The sequence below is a fragment of the Pongo pygmaeus genome, chromosome 3, assembly GCF_028885625.2.
Source record: "Pongo pygmaeus isolate AG05252 chromosome 3, NHGRI_mPonPyg2-v2.0_pri, whole genome shotgun sequence".
Lineage (NCBI taxonomy): Eukaryota > Metazoa > Chordata > Mammalia > Primates > Hominidae > Pongo > Pongo pygmaeus.
The window spans coordinates 163,137,606-163,149,884 of NC_072376.2; the positions used below are offsets into that span (position 1 = coordinate 163,137,606).

At 43.3% G+C, this 12,279-nt stretch overlaps 1 protein-coding gene and 1 non-coding gene across 8 annotated transcripts in view; both read left to right on the plus strand.

Annotated features, from left to right (window-relative positions):
- Window positions 1-12,279, plus strand: part of DCLK2 (doublecortin like kinase 2) — a 176,083-nt gene that overhangs the window by 128,211 nt on the left and 35,593 nt on the right. For 4 of the 7 annotated variants that reach the window (XM_054485680.2, XM_063664174.1, XM_054485681.2 and 1 more), the window contains one exon: window positions 11,536-11,611. In XM_054485680.2, coding sequence (XP_054341655.1) covers window positions 11,536-11,611 — 76 coding nt within the window. The remainder of the gene's footprint in view (window positions 1-11,535; window positions 11,612-12,279) is intronic. The other 3 variants (XM_063664176.1, XM_063664175.1, XM_054485683.2) reach the window with 1 other exon arrangement.
- Window positions 735-797, plus strand: LOC129035949 (U7 small nuclear RNA). The gene has a single exon (XR_008502428.1). It is a non-coding gene; the product is annotated as a U7 small nuclear RNA (small nuclear RNA).

The window sequence follows — 12,279 nt, forward strand, 5'->3', positions numbered from 1 at the left end:
TTCTGTGGTGGGCCTGTGATGGAAGTCACGCTGTGGGTATGGTGGCACAGCTGGGTGTTGAGCCCATGCTCATAAACACTACCAGCCCCAAGGACACAGTGGAGCAAGACCAGTCTTCTTAAATGATTGGAAACAACATGATCAGACCAAAAATTTGTAAAGTTACTTATTAAAGGCTAACACCACCCAGCAGGTCCCTGTTAGGCCTCTTCCCCAGAACCTAGCTCCTAGGTGTTAGAACTTGGCTTTGCTTCTGTTTGGACTTAGGGAATCTGGTTTTCCTGAAGGTAAGGGCTGCTCCTGGTGATGGCCACCTAGGGAGGAGGCATTTCTGCAGGCCACACACAGCCTCTCTCACCTCAGTGGCCCCAGGCTGCCTCCCACAGCCAGGAACATGAGGAGCCTAGGGGCTTCTGAAGTAAAGACAATTCATGCCAAGGTGTACTATGCCTTTGTTACGAGACTACAAAGCTCTTCGAGACTCTGGTTTATTTTCCTTTTGTCCTCTAATTCTTAAAGTTTTTTTGTGATTATTCCGAGCTATTCTAGTTCAGCTAAGGGTAACCAGGACAAAAGTCTTGGTATGCTTAGGCCAGATTATTAAGGTGGGAATGGTGCCCCCTGGTGTGCAGCTACACAGAGGACCTGGAGGAAGAAGGAGACCTGAGCTCCCTCTCTCCTCTGCTGCCTCCTCCATTTGGAAACAGACACAGAATGATGATCAAAAGCACGTGAAATGTGACAGTCCTTTTAGAATTTGTCTAGCAGGGTTTCTGGTGGTACCAGAAGACTCCACACAGGTAAATCTATTACAACATTTAGGGCCAGGTGCGGTGGCTCACGCCTGTGATCCCAGCACTTTGGGAGGCTAAGGTGGGTGGATCACGAGTTCAGGGGTTCAAGACCAGCCTGGCCAATGATGGTGAAACCCCATCTCTACTAAAAATACAAAAATTAGCCAGGCATGGTGGCAGATGCCTGTAATCCCAGCTACTTGGGAGGCTGAGGCAGGAGAATCCCTTGAACCCGGGAGGCAGAGGTTGCAGTGAGCCAAGATCCTGCCACTTCACTCCAGCCTGGGCTACAGGGCAAGACTCCGACTTAAAATTGAAAATGGAAAAAAAGCACGTGAAGTCCAAGTGCCTGGGTTTGATCTTGGCATGGCCACTCTTAAGCTGTTTTACCTAAGTCACATCACCCCTATCTGTGAAAAAAGGGATTAATAGGACCTACTGCACAGGATTGAGATTGATTAAATATGGAGAAAGCAGTTAGGGTAGCCTTGTTATTCTTTCTTACCGTAAGTAAACCTTGGCATTTCCAGGTTCCATTTTCACATGAAGGCAGTTTTACTTACAAAAAAACTAACATGCGGTAGTGTACAAGGGGGAAAAAGAAAGTGAGAGAAGTCAGACTCCAGATTTTATTACCTCCTCTGCTTTTCTATCACCAACTTTTCCTCTCAACTCTCCCTTCACCTCTGCTTTCCTGCCCTCTTCACATATTCCAACCCTATCAGTAATCTATAAATGACTCTATTAGAAACAGATTATCCCACCTGGGAGGCTGAGGCAGGAGAATTGCTTGAATCTGGGAGGCGGAGGTTGCATTGAGCTGAGATCGCACCACTGCACTCCAGCCTGGGCAACAGAGCGAGACTCTGTCTCCAGGAAAAAAAAAAAAAAAAGTTATTCTGGTAAGGCATGGTCGCTCACGCCTTTAATCCCAGCACTTTGGGAAGCTGAGGTGGGTGGATCACCTGAGGTCAGGAATTTGAGACCAGCCTGGCCAAAATGGTGAAACCGTATCTCTACTAAAAATAGAAAAACTTGCTGGGTGTGGTGGCACGTGCCCATAGTCCCAGCTACTTGGGAGGCTGAGGCAGGAGAATCACTTGAACCCAGGAGGCAGAGGTTGCAGTGAGCGGAGATCGCGCCATTACACTCCAGCCTGGGTGACAAGAGCAAGACTCTGTCTCCAAAAAAAAAAAAAAAAAAAAAAAAGCAAAACGGTTATCCCAGAATTTAGCAGCTTAAAACAAAAGTAAAAAATTTATTTTCACACACAGCTCTTACGGGTCAGAAATTCAGGAGCAGCTTAACTGCGTGGTTCTGGCTCAAGATCTCTCATGAGGTTGCAGTCAAGACGCGTCCCAGGGCTGTAGCCGCCTGAAGGCTTGACTGGGAATGGAGGATCCCCCTTTGTGGTCACTCATTCACTTGCTGGCAAGCTGGTGCTGGCTGTTGGCAGGAGGCCTCGGTTGCTCACCATGTGGACCTCTCTGTAAGTTGGCTTGAGTTTCCTCATAACACAGCAGGTGGCTTTCCCCAGAACCAAGTGATAAGAAAGAGAGAGAGAGAGTGCCATACAGAAGCTGTCCTTTCTGTGACCTAGCCTTGGAAGCCAGACCCCATCTCTTCCATAATATCTTGGGGGTCACACACCAGCCCAACTCAGCCTGGGGAGAGACATCACAAGGGCATGAGAAACGGGAGGTGGGGCTCACAAGGGCTATTGTGGAGTCTGCAGTCACACCAGCCTTCTCTCCATTTTCATCTCTTTATCAGCCACTCAAAATTTCTGCCCTGGGCTGCTCCGGCTTCCTCATCCTGTCCTTTCCAACTTTCCTGTCCATCCTCTTTTTTGAGGGCTGCCAGAGTCTCACCCCATCAATTTTATTGCTTTGTTCTCCTTCCAGTCCTTTTGTTCCTCAGACTGATGACTGCCTACTCATTCTTTTTCCTCCTCTTCAAATCTTAGAATCCCACCCCTGCGGACCTCGTTTGCTTCTTTTAATGCTCATCTTCCTGATTCTCCATTTTTCTGCTTGACCCCAACCTATGATCTTCTGTTCCCTCTGTGCAAGTTCCTCAGAGTCTCTTCAATCTAGCTGATAACTTTTCCCATAGGAATATTTGCTATGCTTAAATCACAGCATTTTCTTTGGGACAGATAGGCAGTAAAGAGTAGTAAATGTGTCATCAGCTGCCAGATGGATGAAGAAAGCATTTCCCTGAACTTTAATTCATCATTCATGTTCCAGTTTAAGACTTTTAAGGCAATAGTAACTTCAGGCTTCAGAGTCACAGCACATCTGTGGACACTGAGGGATAAAATGTTTCGTGTTTTGATGCTGAAGTGTATGCCTGGAGGCTGTCTGCTGTGAGCATTCTTGCCGGTTGAAAGAAGGAAGAAAAAAGTACATTTGGAACATTATCCAACATCTTGAGATTATGAACTGTCTGATGTGCTGATATTTTATCTGATGATGTCTCCTGGGTCTGCTGGTGGTGAAAGATTTTCCAGATTTGTGAAGTGTGATGAAAGGGCTGGTAGTATCTCATCCTGATTGGCAGAGCTAAAATGTAACTCATCGACCTTCTGAACTTGAACACTTCTTTTCGAAGCTGTGAAATGTAAATCCACAGTAGCTGCTGACCTTAGACATTTTTGCTTTTCCCTGGAGCTTTGGCTTTTCTTTTGTAATTAAGACTAGTTGATAACCTTCAATACTAAGAAACTGACCACTTCTCATTACCCCAGAGATGGATGGTGACTTCATCTTTCCATATAATTGATTTTGTAGAACAAAAACCAAAAGAGGGGCTAAGCAGTTTTGAAGTGCCCTAACAAAATAAGTCATAATGCATCTCACACTTTGAGGACAGTGATTTGCACATTGTAGTTGCTCAGTCAAGTCTGGTGCACTTGGGAAGTAAATGACTCACCTGGGCTGAAGCCCATCTTTCTGAGGATGCAGGGAGGGTTTACCAAGTAAATCAGTGTATGAATAGGATCAATTCTAAGAATTTCATTTGAATACAGCCGGCATATGTGTTAAACTTAAATGCCCCATTATTCATGAAAGTGGGCCCAGAAATTCTTCTTGGTAGTGCATTATAGGTAACTGGATGGAGTTAAAGACTTACAGATTGTCATCGTGGCTGCTTGTAGTAGCCTCCATAGTTATAACTGAAGAGGCAGACACCTCTCTCATCACCCTGGCATCCTAGAAATCAGTGAAACCTCACAGTGAAAGCCTGCAGGTATTTTTAGCAAGGAGGCATGATCTCACCACCTGTCTGTTGGTCACAATCCAGTAAGCCAACACCTTACTCGAAAGGCTAATTCAGAGGGGTGCGATGAGATTCTCTGCTGGTTTTGGCAGGCCAGGTAGTCAACTGTGGTGGTGTCTGTATTTGGAAGAACAGGAAAGCAGAAGTTGGGTTCCACGCTGCCCCTTTGATAGACTGTAGAGCTGGCTGTTGTTTTAAACCATATTCATGTTCAGGCAGTGGATTCTATTTAACACTGTTAACCAACCACAAGTCTTAAGTGCCACTGTTTTTGCCAAACGAAACCAAATCTAAGCATGTAGGCTGTGTTACCAGCCTCTGGGTGCTGATTCCGATTGTTTTCATATCTCATTACTCATACTGATGTATTTCAAATTATCAGAAATCCAATATGAAAATAATAAAGGTTTCTGTTCTTGAATACATTCCTAATTCAGCGTTTATAATACTTTACACTGGATTTTATTCTAGTTAGTGGAAACAATGTTCCTAATGTTGAAAAAACCCACAAAAATGCCAATGATGCAAATCTATTTACAAGTACTATCTAGTGTATTTAAAAAAAAAAAATTCAGTATACTTCAGAAGTTACCTTCTTAAAGAAAAAATTTATCTTAAATTCTATTTGAGGAAAGGCTGTGAATTTATCAATTTGTGTATCATGTGACTGAATTACAGGAATGTTACTATAGTTATATAATCATAAAACATGTTCTAAATATACCATAGTGTATATTTTGATCAGCAAGTCTAGAATTGGGTGACTTCCTTTAGTTGGTTTAATAGCCTTGCAGGACTTTTCTCATAAACTTAGAGGATAGGACAGTGTGAGAATCGCCAAGAAGCTCTTGGGCTCTGGAGTCAGGCCTGGGTTTGGATTCTGATTCCACGTTTGCTCTGGTGATGGGCAAGTTATATAACCTCTAAGCTCTGATTTCTTCACAGGTCATTGGAGATGATGACCATACCTAACTCATTCAATGCAAAATACTCACTTCATGACTTGGTACAAAGTAGGATTCAATAAACCATGTGGGTGTCCTCTTTCCTTTTCTTACAAAGACAAGGTTGTTTGTCTTTGCAAGATGTCACTGCAAGATGACTTGCAGTGGTTAGAGTGACAGAGTGAACTTACACAGATTATGGTAGCTAAACAGTTAATTAAAATTGCTGCCAGAAACTTCATCCACACATGTTCTCAACCTTGGCTGCATGTTGGATCATCTGCAGAGCTTTTAAAAAATCCTGATACCTGAGATTCTTTAATTAACTTGGGATTCAGATTGACAATAGAATTTTTCAAATCTTCCTATGTGATTCTAAGATGTGAGGAAAGAATGGCTGCTTTATAGCAACAACCATACCCTGAAGGTTGTTCTGTTTTAAAGTTTAAAAGTGCAAGAATTATCTTGGAGGAAAAGCTTTCCTAAGAAAGTTCTTGCTGACCAGGAGTTTGCCTGCTGGCCAAATTCAGCCAGTCACCTGTTTTTCTGAATAAATGTTATTGGAACATATCCATGCTCATCTGTTCATATATGGCCGCTTTCATACTCCAGTAGCAGAGCCAAAGAGTTGCTACAGAGAACCTGTGACCCATGAAGCCTAAAATATTACTTTCTGGTCCTTCATAGAAAATGTTTCTGACCTGCTGGGCACGATGGCTCACACCTGTAAACTCAGCACTTTGGGAGGCCGAGGCGGGTGGATCACTTGAGGTCAAGGGTTCAAGACCAGCCTGGCCAACATGGTGAAACCCCATCTCTACTAAAAATACAAAAATTAGCCAGGCGTGGTGGCACATGCCTGTAATCCCAGCTACTCGGGAGGCCAAGGCAGGAGAATCACTTGCACCCAGGAAGCAGAGGTTGCAGTGAGCCGAGATCGTGCCACTGCACTCCACCCTGGGTGACAGAGTGTCTCAAAAAAAAAAAGAAGAAGAAAATGTTTCTGACTTGACACTTACAGTAGACCATTTACCACTTGAATTGTGATGCCATTTTCCAAAATGCATTCAAGAAAGTCAACTCACTACAGACAAATATTTCCTAGATTCTGTTCAAGTTTGTCCTTTTATTAAAAAAAAGAAATATTAGGGAAAATCTTTCTCAAACCATGTTTTTATTCTGCTCTCACACCAAAAAAACAATAAGCACAGAAGACTTTTTGTGGGGGATGAGTTTCGTTCCACCACCAAGTGAGCAATCAGCTCTACAGCAGACACTAGGTGGGTGTCCTCCCGATTCAATTCTGACGCTGTCTACCTGGAGATAGCATCAGATCCCATAGGTTGAGGGCCCATTCCCCAAAACTACCCCCTCCTTCAGACACCAGTGGCAAGTCTGGGCTTCCGGAACTTGTGAATGACCAGCTTCAAGTTGGAGTTCCATGACCACTCTTTGGGTTTGATTAATTTGCATTTCACTGAGCACTTCACTGTACTCAGGGAAGTGTTTACTAATTTATTATAAAGGATATTATGTTACAAAGGATACAGATGTAGAAATATGACTGGACAAAAAGGGGTATGATCTAAGCCCAGCAAAGTCGGTTTGTTCTGGTTTTTCTTAGCCTCTTTATAGAGCATTCCTCGCTTCAGGGTGTGGGGCAGGACCTCCTCTGGAATGAGAATCTTATGACTGCAGTCAGATTAGAGTCCTGCCTTAGGCAGGTGAAAGGAGGGCAGGAGAAGGTCAGAGAGATTGTTTTCTGAGGCCTAAAGCATCCCAACATTATAACAAGGGCTGTGGGAGTTAATGAGCCAGGAACGTGGATGAAAACCAGTGTAGCACAAGGGTAGCTAGCATTATACTCAAGTCAACAATTACATGCCATAATGCAGTAAGTAACCACTCTTGCTACTTTTTTTTGATACTTGCCTATTTCAGAACAGAGAACAGTTTTAGTGTAGCACTTAACATTTCTCCTTAAACTTCAAATTTGTAGAAATTGTGGTAATCTGCTTATCAAAGAAGTTTAACATAGGACCCTCTGACATAACTCCCTGGCTAAAAACATAGAAAACTGGAATGTTGCTCATCATCAGATGTCCTCCATCAGCCATGAATGCTTTTAAATGATGCTAGCAGTTGAGAGCACTGTAAAGCATCTTCTGCTCTGTTTTCAAGTCTTTTTAAACAAAGGTCTCAGCAGCTGGGAGCAGTGGCTCACGCCTGTAATCTCAGGACTTTTGGAGGCCAAGGCAGGGGATCACTTGAGGTCAGGAGTTCGAGACCAGCCTGGCCAAAACGGTGAAACCCCATCTCTACCAAAAATTTAAAAAATTAGTCGGGCGTGGTGGCGGGTGCCTGTAATCTCGGCTACCCGGGAGGTGGAGGTTGCAGTGAGCCGAGATAATGCCGCTACACTCCAGCCTGGGCGACAAAGTGAGACTCCATCTCAAAAAAAAAGTTCTCAGCAGAAGAGGATTCTTGCATATTTCCCTTCCTTGCTTATTCATAAAAATGTAGCCACTGCTGCCGGAGAAGTAGCGAGGTGGTACAGGGGCACCAGATCCCAGAGAAGACACTCAGCAATATCTTCAAGGTTCTCTTCTGTCACCTTCCCTCCTTGGCCAATCAGAATCAGGACCTCATTAGGAAATATATCCCCCACCCCCTTGCCACCGTCAAACACAATGCTGTCTTTCTGAACCAGTTGGCAATTATGAATGGTATCCTGAAAAACTGTAAATGCTGCCATCCATTATGCTTTGTTGAGGAGGACCTTGCTAGAATACCGCATCTAGGCACTTTCTTTGTGCTGTCTCAGCATCATAGTTGCTGATGGAAGCAGGAATGCTCATTAGCATTTTAAGAGATTTTAATAGAAATTGTTAGTTTGACAATAGAAATGGGACAGGTTTAATCTTGAATGCCATATTTGATCTCTCTGGTACTAATTCAATTCTTGCTTCAGTAAGAGAGTAATTCATTTACAGGAGACAAGGGAATATACACATTTTGCAAAGGAAATGATGAGAATTTTGCAAAGTCACAGCTTTATTTCTTGTATTTTCATTGCTCTTTGTCTGCATGTCTCTCAGGGCACTGGGAATGCTTTGCCTTATATTTAACAATAGATGCTTCACACTTGCCAGTGATCTGTCCAGAGATCTTACTGAATACCCAGCTTTTCTTCTACCTCTGGAAAGCCAAGCTTCATTAGTGGGAGGTCCAATGAACTGAATCACTAGCTGAGAGATTCAAACACAAGCTCAGATTTGTGCTGTAGCAAAATGGCTCCCTCTCACGGCTCTTCAGAGTCATTTGTAACCATCAGCACCTATCCTGAAATGCAGAGGTTTCACTGAAGGTTTTAAGTTTAGGTGCACCTATCCCTCCTCATAAGGTTGTAAACATCTGAGCAGTAATAATGATGTGTCTTCATCTTCTTATCCCTTAAAACAGCACAAGTCATTGCTGTAGATTTTACTGAGGAGTGAAGAGGGAGAAAGAAAATTGTCTCTGTGTCTAATTATGTTTCTCTGTTCAGCTGCACTATAATAAAATTATCCCCTTTATTTTTTCATGCTTTTTTCTTCTCTTTAGGAAAGGCTTATTTTCAAATAAAGGAACATATTTGGTTAAGTAGTTGGATAAGTCATCCCTGTTAACACTGCATAATTGTTTGTTTGTTTTAATGCTTGAGGCTTCACACCTTTTAAAAAATATTAATTTGACAGCTTTGAAAAACGTCTTTGCCCTTATTGTTTGCTAAGAAGCTGCATTTCCTGGTGTTCAGTGGAGCCTTTGTTAGGTACACTTGAAAGTGGCCCTTTGCTTGGCCCCATGCCATGCTCCCTCTCGCTCGCTCTGGCTCTCTCTCTCTCCTCCCCCGCTCCCCCCCCCCACCCCCCAACGAGGCCCCCTGTTCCTTCTGAGGCTCAAGGCTTCAGCCCAGGTGCCTCTCTCTTTTAGTCACTGGAGACCAGGCTTCCATCACTTGTCCTGTTTCCTGGTCTCTTTCCCTGCTCCATGTCACCCACAAATCCCAACACATGCCAGGTTTGTAATTGCTGAGTTACATAGGGGATCAGGGTAGGGTGGGAGTGAAGGTTTAATCAAATAAACATTGGGAAAATTACAATGGTTCACAGGAGCTCAACTGATAAACACTTCTATTAGTTACTGATCCATGTGAAAATGTACATTGAAGTAGAAATGCCTGTGTTTCAGCCCCTCCTGATGTGATGAGTGTCCTTGACTCAGACAACACATCAGCTTGCAGTAAACCAGTGCTTACCCAAATTAGCTCAAGAAAGGGACTTGTTGTAGGACCATACCTGCTTCCAGGACAGCTGAACAAGCAGGCTTCATGGAGAGCAGGGACCCAGGTGTAGGTCTTAGGACCTCAGCTGTGGGTGTGGGGACCTGCACTCTGCTCAAAGTCCTGAGGCCTGAGTGCTGGGAGAGGCAGTGGTTCCTGCCCAGTGACCATGCCTGACCCAGCTGCCTGTGGCCTGACCATGTGGGGCTGCGTTGCCCTGGGCTGTGAGATTTAGACCTGTGGGTCCACTGGTCACTGTCCACCATGCTTCCCGAGCATTGATTTTCCACCTCCCCTGTTACTTTATTCTGGGGCAGGCAGTGATTAGCAGAGATCTTTTTATCTTCTGAGATATAACTTTCCAGAAAAATCATGTTCATATCTTTATTCCTGTTAAGAATTTGGCTGGCCAGGCCAAATGGTGGCTCACGCCTGTAATCCCAGCACTTTGGGAGGCTGAGGCGGGCAGATGGCTTAAGCCCAGGAGTTCGAGACCACCCTGGGAAACACAGTGAGACCCTGTCTCTACGAAAAATACAAAAATTAGCTGGGTGTGGTGGCGTATACCTGTAGTCCCAGCTACTTGGGAGACTGAGGTGGGAGGATCCCTTGAGCCTGGGAGGTGGAAGTTGCAGTGAGCCAAGATTGCATCACTGCACTCCAGCCTGGGCAACAGAGTGAGACCCTGTCTTTTATTTAGCAAAAGGTCTCCTTATGGCCATTTACATTCAACAGTTCACAAACATTCTTTTTTTTTTTTTTTTTTTTTTTTTGAGAAGGAGTTTCGCTCTTGTTGCCTATGCTGGAGCGCAGTGGCACGATCTCAGCTCAGGGCAACCTCCACCTCCCGGTTCAAGCGATTCTTACGCCTCCCAAGTAGCTGGGATTACAGTCATGCGTCACCACGCCTGGCCGATTTTGTATTTTCAGTAGAGACGGGGTTTCACCATGTTGGTCAGGCTGGTCTCAAACTCCTCACCTCAGGTGATCCACCCGTCACGGCCTCCCAAAGTGCTGGGATTATAGGTGTGCACCACCGCACCAAGCCCACATTCTTAATCACTCATTTCAAGGTTCTGTGCTAGATCATTTAAGAAAAGGCACTGATAAACTAATATTGAGTTAGTGTTACGTGTCAGAGACGAAGTGATTTTACAGGGATAAGCTAATTTTTATTCTCTAGCAAATCTTTGAGTTGGGCACTGCTACTATCTCCATTTTCAGAGGAGAAAATGAAGACTTGGAAAGTTTAAGTAACTTTTGAAAGACAAAAGCAAATTGAATTATTGTAAGTATAAAACGCATCAGAACAAGTGGTGGGAAACACATTAGACAAGTAGGTAGGGGGACAGGTCATGGCCGGAATGCCACGCTGAAGATTTTGGAGTTACTTATTATGTTGGTAACAAAGACACACTGGGGTTTTTGAATCCTGGAGGTGATATCCCAGCTACTCTTAGGAAAAATTTCTCTGGCAATACTATGTGGAATGGGAGAGACTGAGAGTAACTAAAGAGGCCTTTGATGCAACGCCAAGTGAAGCCGGAGAAGGACTTGGACCAGGGTGGTGGCCGTGGGTGGGGAATGGAATGGAGAATGGTATGATTTTCTTTTAGGCTTTCCTTTTACGTCCCTTTTCTGGACCTTGTTGTTAAACACTGTAGCTTTTTAAACATTCTGCCATAGAGTGCTGTCTATTTGGAGTTGCCTTCAACTTTAGCAGCTGAAAATTAAACAGAACAACAAAAAAGTTAAATTTTGAAAAATTGCAGTTGTCCATCAGTTGTCATTTATCATGAGGAAATAAAATGATTAAACTCCTAGGAGTCACATGGTTAGCCTGGAACCATTAGAATTATCTATAGTTCTAAGCCTTATTGTGCCACTAATAACTATCTTATCCAGCCGTCATGCCATAGAGTCTTTTAATTCCTTTTATGGAAGTAAAACATAACATAATTTCAAAAAAAGGTAACTGATGATTTTTCTTATGTCTAATCTGAATGAAATATCTGAGGAAGAAATGCATTAATGTGATGTGCATAAGGAGAGGGGTGAGATGAGAAGAAAGGCAATGCCTCCTCGGTTTCTGTGACATATTTTTACATTCTGTAAGCATTTTCTGTGTCAATGGATTAGTTAGCTAAAGATTTGTAAATTATCCTGATAAATAATGGTCATTTTCCTCTTTCAGCAGATTTCTGCTCACGGCAGATCTTCTTCCAATGTAAACGGTGGACCTGAACTTGACCGTTGCATAAGTCCTGAAGGTAGTTCTCAATCTGATCATTACTTTGATAAAGGAAATCATGCATGGGAACTTGGTGCTCACCTAAAACTCACTTGTGCTAAATTACAATCTTCCTAAAGAGGGATGTGATCAGGGAACTTGGTGCTCACCTAAAACTCACTTGTGCTAAATTACAATCTTCCTAAAGAGGGATGTGATCACATCACCTGTCAGCCCCTTTGGCCTTAGTAAGAGGTGGGGATGGGGGTTACTTCAAGATAAAGAAAAATCTCATTGTCATTAACTAGGCTATTGAAGCTTCAGATTTTAGACTTGGGCTTTTATTTTTGTGGTGATCTGCTCACAACTTCTAAATATATTTCCTTTCTCTCAATTAGGTAACAAAACTGTGTTTTCTTGATTTGGTGTCTTCTGTGTGCTGGACACTGGGACATGTAGTGAGAAGTGGGCAGATCTTAACCCTTCCCCCACATACCTTTTTGAGAAAGCTTTGAGCCAGGAATTAGCCTTAACAAGGCATCTATCTTATCTGGGTAGAATTTTCTCTACTAGAAAATCTTGAAGAGAAATCTTGAACATTTTGAAGATTAAATTCCCACCATCATCCTCTTCTCCTTTCTTTTTTTTTTTTCTTTTTCTATCATCTTGTATCTCCTGCCCCTTTCTTGAACATCGACAAAAAAGTTT